Below are 19,921 nucleotides of genomic sequence, written 5' to 3' on the forward strand. Positions count from 1 at the left end.
ATCAGTGTTTCCAAAGGGCAACGTAAACAAAGGAACTGTCAGATCACGACATCAGGAGGCTCTGGAGTTGCATTGTGGGAATTTTAGGGTAGAGACAAGTCTGACCTCTCACTTTTTCATCGGTGTCCTGTCTCTTTAAAGTCCCCCAACTTCATAAGAGTGAGATACTGAATTGTGACATTACGTAACTCTCTCTCTTTCTCTTTCTCTTTTTCTCTCTCAGACACAAGCTGTCTGTCTCTCTTTCTCTTTCTCTTTCTTGTCTGAAATTCCTGTTGTTCTCATTGCGAAGCTTTTTATGTTTTTATTGGTGACACACAAATAACCTCCGGCTCCCTGCTGCTGCTGCTGCTGCTGCTGTCCTCGCTGCAGTTCACCAAGGACGCCATCACTTACTGTAGACCTGCAGACTGTCACCTGCCTCATACGTGTCCAGCCACTTTGTAATGTTAAATAAATAAACACTGGCTGCTCAGTATTGGCCAATTGCATGGCATAAATCACAGTTAGGGTTTAAACTATTTGACATGAGACAAACCTGAGTCACATCGGGCTGAAAGGTGCAGGATTATCCAGTATGCAGCAGCAGGATTACCAGGCCGATTCAAGTTCGTTTTTTGTTTTACAGCTCAATAGAAGTTAATGCAGCAGAAGAACAAACAGTATAGAGTTAGTTGTCTGGATTTTGTCTGTGACCCTTGCCCTCCATCGTTGTAATGGTAACCGAGCACGTCTGGAGTTCCTCTGGATAAAAGCTGCATCAATATCCCTGAATCTATATGTCGAATTTTTTGAAAGTCATTCAATTTGTTTGATTGGCGAGATTTAACATAGGTGCAGCACGGTGCGTTAAAGCACCGGAGGGGGAAACTTTTCCATTTGTGCGGCTGCTCCATGCATCAAGCCTGATGGATGATCTTTTCAGAGATATCACGTCTTAATGTCTCCATTACTTCCATTATAAACCGGTCCCATACTCTCCACCAGTAAAAGGGAAAGTCCTGACATCATCCTCCTGCAGCATTACATTATGGGCCGTCCTGGTGCTGCAGCAGCACCTAAAGCGGGCTGATGCTATGCAGAGTCATGTTCTGGGTCTACACAGTATATAATTGGCGAGTGTGCGACCCAGCCGGGAGACACGGAGGCAGGCGGGCCGCGGCACGCTGTCATTAAGACACCCCACTGAGCCAACCTCTGTCCTCCAGCCTACAATCTGAAATGAGTAGCTCTATGTCAGCCTGTGTATTTACTGCAAACACACGCTGATTTCCAATGGAGGGGGGTGATGGCCTCTTCCTCCTCCTTCTTCTACTTCTTCTTTTTCTCACTGACGGCGCAGAAAACATGGTCAGGAAACATAAAAACAAAACAAAATAAATAAAACACACATAGTCACGCAGTGCGAGGATGAACAGAGAGGAGGAACGCTGCGGTGTCGCTGATCTCTAATTAAATTTTTGAGGAGGAGAAGCCGAGCGTGCGGCCGACACAGGAATGTGCGCATGGTGTTTGCATTGTGTCCGCCACAGGCCACTGTACCACCGGAGGCTCTGTATATCTCCCTGACTCTTCCCCCTGTCACATAATGGTTATGAAGCTGTCCGCAGCCTGCTCCCGCGCCTGACCCACGCGCTGAAAGGCCCTCCATTATGTTTTTATGCCTGTGCTTTTGTTCCTATTTATGGGGCCAGACCTGACCCAGCTAACCCGGTGTGCTGTCCTGAAATGGTCCAGCTTGTTTGCAAAAAGTCCAAGAGAGAACGTGTTGTTTTCTGTTAAAAAAAAAAAAAAAGAGGGCGTTCTTGTGTTGAAGTGTGAAGAGCTGCACAGTTTGATGTAAAATGACTCTGTCAGGGGATTATAATGACAATCTGATCGTGTGGTTTCAGAGGAGATGCTGAGGGTTTGTTCATTTCTGACTCAGACAGCACAGGAGGAGGAGGAGGAGGAGGAGGAGGAGGAGGAGGAGGAGGAGGAGGAGGAGGGCAAGTTCTTTACCTCCATGTGTTTCTGATATGTGGGAGCTATAATTTTAATTTGGCCCAGACTGAATCAAATGTCCAACCTGCCCAAATTACAAAATTACAGTCTTGGCAGGGACAGTATCTGCAGCGAACTTCTCCCTGATTTCCCTCCTCGCCAGAGGATATCTGGTTTTTCAGTCCGGTGTTTTATCTTTCTCCCCCCTCCACCTCCCCCCTTCCACCTCTTTCATCAGGTAGGGACCCGTGCTTTATTTCAATCTCCTCAGCTGCAGAGCACCCTGGAAATTATTTATTTCTGCAGGGGGAATTGAGCTGGGGCAACGAGCTTAAGATGGAGCGGAAATCGACTGCCATCCGTTACGGTTTGGTAATGTGTCTTTAAGGGCTTGGCCCCGGCTCGCGGCTCTTGAGGCGATGCCAACACGAGGGCAGGAGTGCCAGGTGGAAATCTCCCCTGCCCTGGTATTTAGATCGAAGATTAGCTACGAGTCACCTCGCGCTGACTCAGAGCGGGGACGGAGGAGAAAGCAGCGCAGAGAAGAAGTGGACGGTCGTTAGAACCTAGAGACGAACATTAACGCTGACTGGAAGGAGTATTTTTTTACATTTGAATGGAAATAACATCCAGGAACAACGTTTATTGAATTATATAGATGATAATAACCGTACATGTCGTTATCAGGTTATCGCTCAGTGAGCAACAGTTTGTACTTGTGCATTAAGTATATCAGTTATCAAGAAGCAACCACATGCACAGATGTGACACACCAGGTGCAGAATGTTGTTGTAGCACTCAAATCAAAAGTTTAAAAAGTGAAACAACTCATAAAATATGCATATTTAAAAAATACAGAAGTGTTGAAGGTTAAAAACAGGATAACATGGTCTTGGCTCTGGAAGATTAGTTTAGTTTATTTATTTAAAAAGGACCATGTACAGTAATAACATCAACTCTTTTCTCTTTTTAAGGAAAAGAGAAAGGAAAAGGCCCAACGTAAATGTACCGGAGTTATAGCAAATAGCTCATTTTCACCCGCTGTCCTCTGGCAGTTTACATAGAAAAGATCTCATTACAATTAGACAAGACACAGGTAAACAAGACAGACATATAATCAGACACAGTACGGACAGATGAAGTAAAACAGACAGTACAATAAGAACTCGACAGAGCAAAGCACAGGGAACAAAAACAGGCAACAAAACAAAAACCTGACATACAAAACAAAGCACAGAGACAAAGAGGTAGAATAAAGTGCTATACTGTAGTGGCAATGCTTTACACACTGTAAAGTACATTAAGTGCAGTAAATCAGTTAAAATTAGAAGTGAGTGCAATTTTGACTGCTTTTCAACCAGCTTTTAAAACACTAAACCTCTGAATCTTTGTGACGTTTGTCCCGGCAGATGGTGACAACCCTCAGAGGACACAGAGCGGCCCCGAGGACCTCACCAAGCCCATGTACCAGAGCGTCATCAAGAAGGAGGGCTCGTCCATGGTGGGCATGTCCATGGTGGGCATGGGCATGGGCATGGGCATGGGCATGGGCATGGGCATGGGGATGAGCATGGGCATGGGCATGGGCATGGGCATGGGCGCGGGGCTGCGCTCGGCCGCCGAAGCCGCCTCGTTGGCCGAGGACTACGTGTCTCCGCCCAAGTACAAGAGCAGCCTGCTGCACCGCTACCTGAACGACTCGCTGCGCCACGTCATGGTGGCCAACGCCGTCATGGACGCTCGCAAGAGGAACCACTCCGGCTCCTTCAGCTCCAACGAGTACGACGACGAGCTGCTGTCGCCGTCCTCCTCCGAGGCCGAGGCGAACTTTGTTTATCGGGCTGGTAAGGAGCCACATTTCTTGCATTCTTTCCCCTCGCACACACGACATCCTTCACTTTTGTTCTTTTTTCGTCCCCCTCCATCTGCACATTTTGTTTTAATTCCTGCAGCTGGTGGTGTTATTTCCAACTGTCTGCCGCTCTGCCTGTCTCTCTCCCTCCCTCCCTCCCTCTGCCATACTACACTGTTTTCTCCCACCTCCCCACCACTCTCTCTTAATATGGGGTTTGTGTTGCTAAATGCGGTTCCTCCGACTCCTGAAATGGAGATGCAGTTACGAGGGCCCCGGCCTTAAATCTATTAGATTTAAGCGAGACTGTAAGCGTGTCTTAAAAACCCACACACACACACTCCTGTATTGTCACTTCACACACTCGCGTAAACACTCGGGCCCCTCCAGCTGAGCAGAGGAGGAATTCCCCCTCAGCCAGCTCCTCTGACCGGGCCGGGGCCAGACACAACAAGGCCATGTGGAACATGCTCACTTTCATGCTACTGTTTGGCAGCTCTTTGATCTGCCATGAGGTCCTGCTGCGAGAGCCGGACTGTGTTTGTGTGTCAGCAGACATCAGAGTGTGCGTCAAACAGAGAAGCTTGCGTTCCTTTTTCAAGTTCACGCTTCAAGTCTTTCACGTACAAAAACTCACTGAGCGTCGCCTGGTTCGCTGTCGCCTCCACGTCAGCGCAGAGTTGAAGGTGTAACGTCCTCGTTGTCCTCCAAAAAAAAAAAAAACACAACAACTCATGATTAAACTGTTTCTCTGCCTGTTTTCACATTGGTGAGCACAATATGTTCCACTCTGGGAACATATTGAGTTTTTGGCACAAATGGGCAGAAACGAAAGTCTCTGAAAGGAAATAATCCTTTAAAAAATGTCGCCCAACAGACTTTGGTGCTCTCACGTGTTTTTATTTAGGGCGTCTTTGCTGGAAGGGGCTTCATCTCTGACAAGATTTAACACTGGAAAGTGAATAAAAAACAAACTAAACATAATAAAATGTATTAAATGTGGCTTTTAAGTTGCAAAAATGATTCTGCCGTTACTACAAAACACCAGAATCAGCTTATTACTCATTATTGATTTATTATAAACACACGTTTTATTAACTTGACATCAGTTCCAACTTTATATTTGTATTTTAAGTCATATAGAAACATGCAGTTAGTAGTACAGAGTTCCCAGGATGCATTAGAAACCTGTTGCACTGTCTGCAGTGAGTTCAGTGTGAATCACAGTTTGCTGTAACAGTGTCTCGCTTCACAACTCGTCTGAGCTGTGAACAATCAGCATCGGCTCGGTCTTCTTCAGCTGAGAACACTGGCCCTTTGTTCACTTCATAGGCGATAGTGATGTTTTCACTTTTCTGCCGAGCGTGGACGGCGTCCCCGGAGGGGCCGGATCTGAAGGTGAAGGTGACGGAGTGATGGAGGAAGAGGAAAGGAGGAGGAGGGAGGAGGAGGGGAGGGCTGGCTTTGTGTGGGGGAGGAGCAGCTTTTATTGTTTCATTCAGAGCTCTTCGTATGGACAAATGTGTTTCATATTATCTCGAGCGTGATGGAGGGTGGAGTGTGTGTCTGTTCGTCTGCATGTGTGTGTGTGTGTGTGTGCTGGGTTTGTATAAAATGCATCAGCGACCGCGACGTTACAGTCGTCCTGATCAAAACACTCGAAACCCTGTGACCTGAACGAACGTCAGGTTTTTTCACAGCGAAGCACCTGCTGGGTCTCACAGATGGAGAAGGAAAGAAAGAGATGGATGGACCAAGAGAGACTTATAACTCCCCCTCTACCAGATTTTAATAAGAGAAATCCCAGAAAAAAGATTAATTCACCTGGCCGGCGTGCTGTTTTTAATAGAGAGTAACTATTTTATCTCTATGGTTAATATAATTTCTTGGCACCGGCGTCTCCCTCTCGGATTTCTCGGGGCTCTGGCACCTTTACAGAAGTGTTACTCTGTTACATGCAAGAGAAGCTTTCTGAGTCCACACATGGAAACTTCTCTGAAGCCGTGTTGACTCATGGGATCGAACACCTGCTGGGGCCCTGCGCTCCGATCGCCCGCTCGAAAAAGAAACGCAACAAAGAAAAGTCGAGAAAATGAAATTTTAATTCCACACCTGATCTTGCCGCCGCCCGACGCAGACGGAGCAGAATGAAAGAGGGAGACGGAGAGAGGGATGGCTTTAAGCTTCGGGTTTGCATCATTTCCTCGGCTTGCACAGTCCAGATACTTTCGTAGTGAACACATTCCTCTGCACAAATAGTTTTATTGTGTTTTTATAATATGAGAAAAATGTTTCCCAGAGTAGTAGATTTCACATAAATCTGTACTTATATCAGGTACACAGAGAAAAACAGACAGAATAAATCAGACTTAAGCTCTCTGAACGTTCCCCCTAGTTTTTCCCTGACAGTGACAAACGTCTGACATTTTCAGGCAGAAAAGGAGGAAAAGAATTTGAACTCGACAGAAAGAGCACAAACGATGTCTCTTGGCTCGTTCCTTTTGCCGAATTCCTGCCCGTGAAGCAACAGTCGTGATTGGTCAAAGCTGCCAGTGGCGTGCCTGGCAACCATGATGCGATTGGCCAAAAGTCCATTAATGGGCCAGTTGGCCGTTGTGCAGCGCGGCCTGAGCCCACAGTGTTATCTGTGACTACAGAGGGCAGTCAGACGTGGCAGGAGATGGAGAGTGTAGATTTACCCCAGTGGAAAACTAAACTTCTGCCGGCTTGAAAGGACACACACACACACACACTCACACATACACACACATACACACTCATGTACCATTCACAGGCTTCATACAAGCACACACACACATCCAGTACAAACAGCCACATGCACACACACCTACAGGCCAAAGCCTGTGGGGAATTTCATTGAACACAAGGAGCAGGAGAATTCCATCACACATGCCAGGGGTTTCATGCCAAATTACCCTTTAATGGGATATTAAATGGCAGGAATCTGGCTGAATGTTTTTCTTCTTGCTCAGTACCAGATTTCGCCCCGTCTGATATCATATAGATCATTATACGCCAAATAACTCCCAACGTTTCTGCGGACGGAGACTAAGAGATCTCGGTCAGACGTTTTACGCGAGCTTGACAGGGCTACGTTTTCTCAGGTTCGCTCCTTTATGGACTCTGGTTACAGCTGAGCACAGTAGCCTGATGGTGAATGCAGCGCTCCTGCCAAAGGCTCTTATTGATGTGGAAAAGTACAGATAGCTGAAAGCAAGTCAGCTGCCACCAGCGAGTTTCCAATCATTTGATTTTTATAATGCACCTCCTTCAAAAAAAAAAAAAAAAAAAGCGCATCTATTAAATTAAGACAGCAGAGTTGGATCTGCAGCCATCTTGGCTAAATTCTAACACTTGGATGTTAGCATGCTAAAGCTGAAGATTTTCAACTGTTGCATTGCATTATGACGTTAGAGGCTCATTAGATTGAATAAATTAACTCGTTCATTCATGGAAATCCACCCGAACCTCGTTCAAACATCTGAGTCAAAGCCTCAAATCTCACTTTAATTGTGGCGTTTGATGTAAAAATAAGCTGAGAACACTTGGATAAAACTCGCTGACAGTTCATCAAACATTTATTGTTATATTTTAAATCTACTTCTAGCTCGTGACTAAAAATAATTTCAGAAGCCAACTTTATTGTTTTTCCGTGCAGACTCCATTGTTTCCGAGCCGCACGTTAACTCCCACTGCAGTTTTAACAAGAGCAGCCGGGCTAGCAGCTCTGTTTCAGCAACATCCTGCAGTATAAACATGGCTAGTGGTGCTCACACATTTAATAAGAAATGCAAAGGCCAGTCGAGGCCGATGGGAAGATCATTAGTTTTGCAGGTATTTGGGTTTAAACCCAACGCGCTGAACAAAGTGAAGGGATCACCAACGTCATTACCGTTCATCCTGCAGAGAGCATAAGAGTGTCTGGCGAGGCTGCGCTCACGATTTATGTGCTCAACCCTGACGAAACGAAACGGTCTAATTATTTACTTTTTTGTCTGCTGCTATTAGTGTTTATGGCGTTTTTCATCAACACATAAGGAAGCCAGGGTCTTTTTTGGACATACAGCGCAGCAGTAAAGCAGCTTATGTCTGAGTCAGGTGCAGTGTAACACATAGTTTCTCAGAAATGTGTTCAATGAAAACAGCAGCGTCTGACAGCAGCAGCTGAGATCCTAAGGGCCTTTCAAATTAGGTTGCAGCGGGCGCCAGACAGTTATTGAATCCTGGAGAGTTTAGTGGCACTTAAGGAGCCGTGGAGTCGTCCAGGTGAATGGAAGAAAAGTTGTCTTAATGTGGAAAAGAAGAAGAATGTTTGGATTTCTCTTCTGGAGGTATAAAGATAGAAAGACGTGAGGGTTGTTCATGATAAAATAGAGATTTTCTATCTTGGCTGTTTTTATATTTTGACTAACAAGATAGAGTGGATTTGCTTTAACGCTATTGCCTCTTTTGTTTCCTCCTCAACTGCGATGATTTATGGAGCAGCATCGTGGCTGATTTAAGGCTCTGATGTCACGTTTGCTGACTGATGACACGTGGGGTAATTTACCGTAGATAATGCTCAACACGGGGGCCGCTCTGCGACCATGAACCGCTCCAAGGCGCTGAAGGCTGAGGCTATGAGGACTCCACTTCTCTGGAATCCAGAGATGTGGATTAACTGGCTGCAATCTGGTCTTTCCACCGATTCATAGGAAAGGAGAGAGGGAAGACAGAGGAGAGGAGGATGTTGGGGATGTTGTTCCAAGTCGGCGGCTTCTGCCAAGACTCACTGGATTCAGGTTGAGCTTCAGGAATCAGTGTGGAGGGGATGCAGAGAGGAGGAGGAGGAGAGGGGAGGAGGAGAGGGGAGGCACTTGCTCCATCCAGGTCTAGAGTTGAGTTTCTCCAGCAGTGGCCTGTTGGGAGAAGAAAGACAACATGGTGGCAGTGACTAAGAGACACAGAGAGTGTGGTTGGAAGAAATGAGTGTGTGCATAAGTGTGCGTAACTTCTTGAATTTCTTCTCATAAAGATAGGAAGGCCTGCCAGCTCGAGGGCAGCTGGTCTGGCCTCACGCTAAGTGGCTGTTTCAGACGTCGGACTTGGACTCGGGGAGATCGAGTGGGACAAACAATTAAACCACCGTGAAGGCAAAGTTCACCCAAATTACAAAAAAATATAGCTTTTTTTGCACTTACTCATGGTGTCGTCTGGCCGTGGAGATCGTTTTCTTTTCTTCTGCCTCCTTGCCAGAGCGATGGAGATGATGAGGATTTTATTTCTGCTCCTCGGAGTATTGAAAAATTTCCTTTGAAAAGCTTCAACAGCAGAGAGAGAGAAGAGAGAGAGAGAGAGAAATAGTCGTCTCTCCAAATTCACTGTCCTAATCCAGAGACATCACTACCAGCTGCAGACCAGTGGCTCCCAAACTTTCCAGACCTTTATTTTGAAAACTGACAAAACCAACTGTTATGTAAAAAATGTGATATTTATAAAATAGCAGCAATAATGCAACATGAACTGACATTATATTGGCTCCTTCGCAGTGACTATGGAAAAAAAAAGACGTCATCAGGCTTTTACTGTGCAATCCACAGATAAATATTGAAGTTATAATAAGCAGTGATTAAGAATGGAGTTTGTTTTTGTGTCTTAGTTCAAACAACAACAGGGTCCCACATTTAGCTCTTAATAAGATTTTTAATAACAATTTCAAAACCATTTCTTTTATTTTCATAAATATAATGTCATTTACATCAATATTGCCTCTTTAATGTGGTGAAACGTCATTAAAAATGCATTGAAATGAATAAAAAAAGGACAATTACAGTCTAATATTTCACTGCTGAAGGGCACAAATGAAACTCCAGTCACTTCCCTTGTGTTTCGATTTATGTTCACAGGAGAGAGTTGAAAAGTTGAGGTGAAGTGATGCACAGATGTTGACTGAGGATTATATTATTCTTCATGTATAAAGAGAAGATGGTCCGTTGAGGTTTTAGTACAAACATCGTTCAAAACAAATTATCTCAGTGATCTGCACGTGCACACAGCTCATGCACATGCAACGTTACCTGCAGCTACAGAAACTGACAGGTTTAATTGTTTCCCTCTTTGTTTCTGGACGGATGGTTATAAACAAAGGGACCGTTTCTGTGCAGCTTGGAGCGTTGGGAGATTTTTAAAAAAAAGTTATTCTTGCAGTAATGTTTCAGTGTCGGATAACGGCGGCGACACAGATGATACGACACATAGAGGCTCTGTGCAGTCTCCGAGTGATGGAGCTGGGAAGTCGTCCTCCATGGGTGTGGCCGCTCGCTCCGAACGGTGGGAACGAGCGGGAGTTGGCAGAGGAGGAGTATAATCCTGGCATCGAGCTGTGGTGCAAGCTTCATGCAGATGGAAAGGTGGATAAAAAAGACACAGAGAGAGAAAGAGAGAGGGTGAAAAAGAAGAAAAAAAAAACCCTGATGGTGAACCTCTGTCAGTGGAAGATGAGATATTGGCTTCCGACCACTAAACAGAGGCTGGGTGTGAGGCGAGCGGAGAAGCAGCAGCAGGAGGAGGATGATGATGATGATGATGATGATGATGATGATGATGATGATGATGGAGATGATGATGGAGATGATGATGGAGCCGTCATCCTGCGGAGAAGTGTTAACGCACAAACATGGACGCAGACACTTGTTTATACACAGCTCCCTAACATAGAAGTGCAGAATAATGACTGAGCCCTCTCAACCTGATCGTTTTTAAATCATCAGCATGCCAAAAGCTTTTTAGGATACACACACACACACATGCACACACACATGCACACACAAAGCACACGCACACATACACACACACAATCGGGTCATCAGATTCAGAAAGCACAGCTGCCTGCCTAGTCGGGGGAAACCGAGCCGCGCTGCCCTGGTCTGTATAAAACACAAATTGTTTCCATTTAAAAAAAGACAGAGCCGTGTCTAGAACAATAGGCCTCCATTGTGTTCCCACGGGACGGAGAGAAAGAGAAAGAGAGGGAGAGAGAGAGAGAGAGAGAGAGATGGGTGAGGTTTAATGAGAGAGCAGAGGTGTGACCCAGCGAGGACACACACGGAACACACACACACTCAGAAAATCCCCCAGGAGTGTGAGAGGGCAATTCAACAACCCACCACTGAGAAGAATTGCAACATAATGATGCAGTGCAGCGCAGCGCAAACATATCATTTGGCCTCCAGCTCCCGAAAAAAAGGATATTTTTGGGCACATGAAAACACTTAAAAATCCAAATAATGTTTACTCGTGGTTTTTTTCCTCTTTTTTTCCCGTGCACCGCTACTAACAACAGCCATTCACTCCCCCCTCCCCTTCCTCCCCTGTGGAAGATGCTGCTGCTGCTGCTGCTGTGATGAGATGAGATGGGTGTGGCCTGTTATGTCTAACCCTGGTACCTGTTGTGATAACGGGCTCATCTGTTCATCATCAGCGAGCGACGTGTCCCCGCTGTCATGAAGTCAGCGTTTGAAGTTATGAGCCGCCTGATCCTCAGATGTTATCGCCCCGTCTCCTTCTCAATCTTCGTTTTCATGCGATCATCTGTTGTCACGCCAGATCCTCAACCCCCTGATCTCCGCTCATCACGAGCCTCGGTTGTCTCTTCCTCCTCATTTTTTATGTCTTTTTGTGTTCTCGTTGTTGTTTTTGCATGACACACACACACATATATGTATATATAGAGAAGACACACTTGCCATGACAACGTATTTACTTCCCTGTCGAGACGCTCATCTCATTTTGGCTGATTTACTGGGGCCCTGATTACACTCTGTTTACTGGCACTCGTAAACACAATGACAACCTGGCAGCGTTTAAACATCTGAAACACTGTTATTATTTCTCCATCTAGCAAGACGACACAAGGCAATCCTCATCGCTGGCTCTTGGTTATCTGCCCCGACCGCAGCCACACCAGTGTGTCATCTGCCGGGCAGACACGGAAAAAAAAAAGAAGAAAAAACTGAAAAAAAAAAAAAAAAGTCACACAGAAAAAGAAAAGCAGCAGCGGCGGATGGGAAGAGTCATTTCTCTGGGCAGAGGCTCAGTATCTGTCTGGCCGTGTCGCTGCTGTGCATGTGTTCTCTTTAGCAGCATAAGAGCTAATTATTCAGTGTTGTTTTTTTTTAAAGTGATGAAAGCGTTGTCAAGGCAAACGGAGAAGGCATTAAATTCACGCCGTGTATGATGTCTTTGGCGAAGTGAGTGGAATTGACAGTTTGGTTCTTTGGAGTCTCAGACTAAGACTTTTCACCACCCGTAGAGACACAGAGAAGGAGAGAGAGAGGGAGAGAGAGGGAGAGAGGAATGGATGGGAGGGGAGGGGAGGGGTAATATAGAAGCAGCCGTTGGCAGAGGAGGAGGCAGCAGAGTGCCAAGGCATCTCTAACTTCATTTACAGACCCTTCCTGACATTATAAAAAGCACAGATCATTTAGGAAGTGTATTAACGATAGGTCTGGGGAGCCTTTTGTCGCACCTCGCGCTCATTGCTGTGGCTTGGGTCGGTGTCAGAGCGAAGATAGCATCAGTAGACGTCAGTGTGAATGGCCTGAAGCGTTGGTCATTTCCTGTTTTGTACAGAAACCAAAAAGGTCTTGGCTCTGAGACGCCGTCACATGTCTGAACAGTCACTGACCCCGAGTTGTCACAACGCAGGCGGCTGCAGGGCGCTGCTGGAGGTGCAGTTAGTATTTGGCTGCAGGATCGTGCACCTCAGCGTTATGACTCACCTGTGTTGACAGTTAAAGTCCTGACTCATCCCCTCGGCGGCGGCGGAACGACTCTGATCCGCTCTCATCTCGACCTGAGCTGCGGTTGCACAGGTCAGCGGCGAGCAGATTGTCGAGGCTGCAACACCACTCTGGTTCTCATCAGGTGCTTAAAGGGAAATCAGCTTAGATCATTTCCTCGGTTTTAGTCTGTGTGTGTGTGTGTGTGTGTGTGTGTGAGTTTTTCTCCAGTGGTTGGATAATCGTCTCATTCCCGTCAAACTAAACTCTGTCTGATCTTCTGCCCAGCAGCAACTTTTAGAGACATTTTGATTAACTAAACATAAAACTAATGACTCTATCAATTCTTATCTAATAGATAAATAAGCCAATCAATACTTTTGAGATTTCTTAGAACTGTTTTTTTTTCTTTTATTGCCACATAATTCTCTCAAAAACTCTCAGACTGGTGTTTGTCAATGAATTTTGTCTTTTTTTTAGCTGTTTATTGCCTTTTCCACCCTCAGACCAAGTGGATTTCTTCAACGGCATCATAACAACTTCAATTAACAAAGTTTTGTTGATCTGAGCTGAGCTGAAAATGTGTTTTCTTACATATTATTTACACATGTACCAGTGAGCACAGATCCAATGGTGACGTAACATCTGTGAACTTTATAGTAACTGAACTAACAATGACCGGACTCACTAGATCTGATCTATCAGGTGTTAGTAACTGTTTTATTATTAATTAAGTGACAAATTATAAACCTTTAATCTAAGTATGAAACATCGGTCACATGACAGGAAGACACAAGATGCTCTCAGGATTTTCACACCAACATTCGTAAAGGAATGATTTGACATTTCAGGAAATATTCTCATTGCCTTTCTTAGTTTGGAAAGAGTAAAGATTGAAAACATCAATCAATCAATCTTAGCTTAGCATAGCAAATTCAACAATCTGCTAAACGAACCTCTAAAGCTTGAACGTGTGAAAAGTTTTACGACACAACTCCATGAAAACTTCACCCAGAGGTTGTAGAGGTGTTGCTCGAAGACAGAGCCAGGCTAGCTGTTTCCCTCTGCTTCCAGTGTTTATGCTAAGCTAAGCTAATAGACTCCTTTTATATCTAATGCACAAACACAACCATGAACTTTACTTTAAAAAGAAAGAAAAAAGAAGAAGTTCAGACGGTTCCTCTTCCCAGCCGTCCCTCCTCCTCCTCCTACCTGCGCCGCCGTCTGACCAACACTTTCCTCTGTTTCCCTTTATGGTCGTGGGAACGTCGTTAAGCCGCTGTCGACTAATTCATGACCTCAGAACTGACACTTACTCTCCGACTCTGTGGATTCGACCACCATCTAAAAGCCTGAAATGTAAAACTTGTATAAAACGTGTGTGTGTGTGTGTTTCTGTATGTGTGTGTGTGTTTATTTGTCTGCCTAATTCAGCCCAGCCCTCGGTTTGTGCAACAGAGCCTGCCTTGTTTATTGTTGCATGTTGCTAACAACAGCACCAGATGGTAATGATGATAGTCGACCGCTCTCCTCCGCAGTCGTCTTAACAGGTGTAACCTCATTCCCTCTGTAATTTGTCAGCCCCTGCTTGTTTTCCCTCATTTTCACCAAGTTTTGTTAAAGCTTGTCAGGGTGTTTTTTTTTTTTTTTTGCCCTCTCTTTGCTCTCCCTCCATTACCCCGCGGTGATGCTAAGTGAGCTAGTATTTTTGGACCTCCAGCACGACGCCAGAAACCATCAGACTTCTTAGCTTTCCCCTTTGGCGGTCCGTGAAACCCCACTGTCGGCGAAGCCCAAAGGCAACAGCGGAGTGGACTGAGTGTTCGGTAGCAAAAAGTAAAGACGTAAAAAAAAATAAAAAAAAAATAGCAAAGAAAAAACCGGGGGGAAAAAAGACAGAGAAAATAATAAAAGCTCCTCAGTGATTTATTGGTGATTTATTGAGTCTTTGGCACCACTCTTGTTTTAAAAAATCTGAGTTTTAGATGTTTTAGGCACAGGGCTTTGGAAATAAGAGTTTTTGTATGCAGTGGTGCATTCCCAAAATCCTGGGGTCCGGGGTCCCCATGGGCACCGGCTGGTGGAGGTGGAGTGAGGACGGCTCGGGTCAAGTCTGCATCCAAAAACACTGTTTTGTCTGCGCCGAATGCAACATCTGGACAGTGGCGAGCGCACACACACACACCGACACTGGAAACACTTAAAGCTGTGGATGGACAGACACACAAATCGAGACACTCTCTTTCTTTCTTTCTCCCGCCTGTTGTCGGTCTTTGATGTCGCCGCCGCGTTCGACCTCTTCGCTGCTGTCACCAAACAGATCTACACACTGGGCACCGCAGCCGTAAACACTGAGCTAATACGTCTTGAGGGAACATAAACAACAGATGAAAACAGTGTAATTGTCCCGTAATTACACGGCACTGCAGTGATTATGGAGAACGCTGCACATTTTTTAATCAGGACCAAATCCGTCGTCGTCGTGCAGCGCTGGCAACAATCAGAGGAGAGAGCGGACGGAGACGAGGAGGACGATGCCTTCAGTGTGTCTATTATATATACCTGACAGACATAAGCACATGAAAAGAGACGGATAACATCAGGAGGGGCTTTGAAAAGTCAGCACTCTGAACATAACACAGTCACTTTTTATTAAAAACACAGAGGGGAAATATTGCATTTGTTTTGGCTGCGCTGCATGGGAATGGTCAGTGTCGAGTACCTGGATCAGAGCGCATTAGAGGGAATCACAGCGGCGAGAGGTGAAGGAGTGGAGGGATATCAATGAAGGAGAGGAAGGGCCCCGCTGATAAAGCAAGATAAAGGCGGATTGAGGGAGGGAGGGAGAGAGGGAGAGAGGGAGAGATAGCGGCGGCCCGGTGGAGTTGTGACAGGGGGAGAATGCGAGGATTTAGCTGGAACGCTTTGACGCACTAAAACCTAAAATCTCAGTCTGTGGTTTTGTACTTGTGGGTTATCGTGTCCTCATCTCCCTCACACACGTGCGCGCACATTCCTCTCCCTCATTCTCTCTTTCTCTCTCCTCCTGTCGAGGAACGATCATCAGCCGAGAGGAAAACTGAGGGGAGTGAAGTCTATCTCTCTCCCAGGAATACACCTATTACAGAACAAACGGGGAAAACTACAGGAAATTTCATAATCAGACCCACATTAGCCCCGGGGCCTTCGCAGTCCCGGTACCGTCGACTGAGAGAGAGAGAGAGAGAGAGAGGGTCACGCTACATGGGAACATTTTTTAGAAAACAAGGGAGGAACAGAGGAAGGCATTGGGAATAATTAGGCACTTATGGCAGCTTGCAAAAAAAAAAAAAAATCCTGGACACTGAATCCAGATCTTTGGAAAGCCGACAGAGGGATTTTGGCGAGGTTAGAGGTGACAAAGCAGAACGGTAAAACTCTTGTGTTCGTTTTTTTTTTTTTTTTCTTCTCCCAGACGCCAGAGGAGTTTGGAGCTCTTGGCTTCTTCCGTCTCTGCGGCCCGTCTGTGTGACAACGCGAGCTCGGTGTCCTCGCGCAACCTCCTCGTGTCCCTCAGAACGATCATGGGAATGAAACTACGGCGCAAAATTAAGATTTCTCGTTAGTTCAGGAAGGCGTTGGTTTAGACGCTGTCGAGCAAAGGACGAACTCTTCGCTACCTTTGCGCTAAATGGAGATTTTAACCCTCCTGTCGTCCTTATGGGTCAATCTGTTCCCTTCCTCCATCCTTCCTTTCTCCCTTCCTTCTTTCCACAATCCTTATTCCCTTCCTTCATTCCTTCCTTTCTCCCCTTTGTCCTTTATCCTTCCTCTTTTGATCCAATTGACCTGATCTGTTCCCTCCCTCTGTCTTTCTTTCCTTCCTTTTTCCCTCCCTTCATTCCTTCCTTCCTTCTTTCTTTCCTTCTCTTTGTCCTTCCTGTCTTCCTCTTTTGATCCAATTGACCTGATCTATTCTCTCCCTTCTTTCACTTCTTCCTTCCTTCTTTCTTCCTTCCTTGAGCGAATCTGTTCCTTCCCTCCGTCTTTCTTTCCTTCCTTTTTCCCTTCCTTCTTTCCACAATCCCTTTTCCCTTCCTTCCTCCCTTCCTTTCTCCCCTTCGTCCTTACCTTCTTCCTCTTTTGATCCAATCGACCTGATCTGTTTCCTCCCTCCATCTTTCTTTCCTTCCCTTTTCCCTTCAATCTTTCCACAATACTTATTCCCTTCCTTCTTTCCTTCCTTCCCTCCCTTTGTCCTTACTTTCTTCCTCTTTTGATCCAATTGACCTGATCTATTCCCTCCCTTCTATCCCTTCTTCCTTCCTTCATCTTCCTTCCTTGAACGAATCTGCTCCCTCCCTCTCTCTTTCTTTCCTTCCGTTTTCCCTTCCTTCCTTCCTTTCTCCCTTTGTCCTTACTTCTTCCTTCCTTTTTGACCAAATTAACCCAATCTGTTCCCTCCCAACTTTCCCTTTGTCCTTCCTTCCTTCCTTCCTTCCTTCCTTCCTTCCTTCCTTCCTTGACCCAGGAGGAGATGAAAGTCGGTGAGTCGGCTCTACCTGGTCAAGACCGTCTGCAAAGATCCCGGGCTCTTAGCTCTTAGTGTGTTTGCGTAACTTTTAAAAAAAAGCATCTGTAAATCCAGACTACTCTCTGGTCTCTTTTAACACCTCATGAGAAACGCCGAGGCCGATTGTGTCATTGTGTTTGAGCGGCGGACAGAGCGGACAGGTTCAGCACAAACACCCAAACGAACGAGCGAGCGCATGGTCTTTCTCTGAAGTAAACACCCTCGTCTGCCCCGAAGTAAAAGTTTGGTTTCATTGTTTAATGACTTTGCTATTCCCTGCTAATGTTTCACATATGAGATAAAGATTGCTCCCATTTGAAGAGAGAGAGAGAGAGGGAGAAGGAGAAGGAGAAGGAGAGAAAAAAAAGCGAGCAGCCATCCATCTTTCTCTCACTGACTCACTTTGCTGCCTTTTCATTCCCACTCAAGTCTTTTATACGCTCAGTCATTTTCAATCTGATTTCCTCAGACAACTCAATTACGTTGGCCGGGGCCCATTTGTTTTTGAACAAAATATTAGAGAATGGAGTTTATGAGTCATAAGAAACATCTTTCAACTTGATCCTATTAGTCACCTTGTTTCTTGACGGCTTCTTGCAAAACGTCCTCTTTTGTCCAGCATCTGAGCAAAGAGAGAAAACAGAGCAACACATGTTTGCAGAGAGGACGTGGAGTACACACACATACACACGTACACATATACACACACACACACACCTCGAGATTTCAATAAATCCTCATTGACCCTGAAGAACTCTGTGAAATTAACCTTTTTTTTCCTTCTTTTTCTTGTGTTTTCAGAAACCACAGACCATGGATCAAGTAAATGTGACAGGTGAGTGGACGTTCAGATCAAACTCTTTCTTTTTTTTTCTTGTTGCCTTCGTTACAACTTGACCTCTAATGACTTCCTTCTCTCTCTCCCTCCTCCATGCTGTGTTTTCTTCTTCCCCCTGCATGTTTTGCCGATCAACAACAGCGGCGGCAGCGGCCTCGTAGCAGCTGCGCAGAAGGAGAAGGTGAAGGGCAAAGACGAGACGTACTGGAAGGAGATCAACGCCGCCATGGCCTTGACCAACTTGGCGCAGGGGAAGGACGGCGTCTCGGGGACCACCACCAGCTGCATCATCCAGAAGTCGTCCCATATAGCAGAGATCAAGACTGTTAAAGTGCCGCTGATGCAGAAATATTAACCCCTGACGTCACCACCGAACAGAACACCTCCACAACCTCCCGTCTCTCTATGCAAACCAGCAAACATTCCTGTTTCAGCAAGCTCGCCGGACTCTTTTTTGGTTGTTATTGGTGTCTTTGAGGAAAAAAAAAAGATAAAGAAAAGTGCAACAGAGGCCTTGACCATCCGTTTCTCTGCTGGGTTAAAGTGCGACAGACAGACAATAATAGTTCCACTGCAGTATTTCCTTAAAAAAACAAGACACTTTTGTAATGTTAACTTATTTTTGGACGAGTTTGATTTTTTTTTTTTTTTTTTTTTTTACGCTACGAAATGTGTATTTTTGCCAAAGTGCCTTTTTTTGTTATTTAGACAAAAACAAAGACAAAAAAAAATGCAGAGTTACACAAACTGAGATACTGAGTTGTTGCCTCTTTGGAATTTGTGAAGGAAGATTTTTTTTTTTTTTTTTTTTTACAAAGTTTAGAGTCACAGTCGTGATTCGTGATTTGTTTTTGTGAATGGAAACGCACCATAACAGCCCTGTGCCTTAAGAACTGAATGAGCTCACCATCTGAGGCACTGATGAACTCAAATAACACACACACACACACTCAGAGAAGGAGAGAGACACACACATACACACACACCCTGCAGAAAATGCCCAGCATTAATTCTCTGTTCTTGTTTTGACTGGAGTCTTCATTTTGACTGTAAACCGAACACTGTTTTGTCTCGGTCGGCCTCTTGTTTCTGGCAGCCCAACGCGAAACTGTTGGATACGGAGATAAGTTGCACTAACGTGAGCAAGCAAGCGAGTGAGCGAGCGGCAGATCGATAAGCGAAGCCAACGTTTTCTTTCCTCCACATCTCATCATCATCATCATCATCATCATCATCACAGCCTTGGATTTCACTTCTACCAGCGGCGGCGGCAAAGGCGAAGGCGAAGGATTCCTTTCTTATCGCGGCTCTTTAAGTTTGCTGAAACGTGCACAAATAACCCAGCTGGACCCAGAATGAAGTCACATGCTCCCACGCAGCAGCAGCAGCAGCAGCAGCAGCAGCAGCAGCAGCGGCGACGACGCGACTCCTACGTAGATCCACCAGGGTTCACTACACTATTTGTTCTAATGGAAGAATGCCATGACCTAAAAGGGATATTTTTGCTTTGCAGTATCAGTGTTTTTTTTGTTTTTTTCTTGTGTGTGTGTGTGTTGCCTTTTTCACTTTTTTTTTGTTCTGACAAAAAAAAGAAAAGAAAAGAAAGAAAGAAAGCCAGCAGCACCAGCTCCCCCAGCCTTTTGATCCTCAGCCCTCTCAGCTGTTTAGCATTACATTCAAATTACAGTTTACAAGAAGCCAGAGGAGAGGATAGACTTAAAAGTTTACTTCCTCCCCCTCTGCTTTTTTTTTTTTTTCTGTGTGTGTGTGTTGTTTGTCTTCAAAAATACACTTCAGTATTATCTCTTTGTCGCCCGAGCAAGTGTTCATTCAAAGTATTTGTTATTGTGAGTGTGTATATGTGTGGTCGACGGTTTTTTTTTTGTTTTCGCTCAGAACTTTGTAACTTTTGGTTT

At 45.3% G+C, this 19,921-nt stretch overlaps 1 protein-coding gene across 1 annotated transcript in view; it reads left to right on the forward strand.

Moving 5' to 3' along the window:
* Nucleotides 1-18,360, forward strand: part of LOC311003777 (outer dynein arm-docking complex subunit 2-like) — a gene marked incomplete at both ends in the record, with an annotated part of 57,733 nt that extends 39,373 nt beyond the window's left edge. The window contains 3 exons of the mRNA XM_083995631.1: nt 3,393-3,827; nt 17,969-18,002; nt 18,147-18,360. Of these exons, the coding sequence (XP_083851757.1) occupies nt 3,393-3,827; nt 17,969-18,002; nt 18,147-18,360 (683 nt within the window). The remainder of the gene's footprint in view (nt 1-3,392; nt 3,828-17,968; nt 18,003-18,146) is intronic.
* Nucleotides 18,361-19,921: the final 1,561 nt, after the last annotated feature.

The sequence above is a fragment of the Trachurus trachurus genome, assembly GCF_905171665.1.
Source record: "Trachurus trachurus genome assembly, chromosome: 20".
NCBI classification, from domain to species: domain Eukaryota; kingdom Metazoa; phylum Chordata; class Actinopteri; order Carangiformes; family Carangidae; genus Trachurus; species Trachurus trachurus.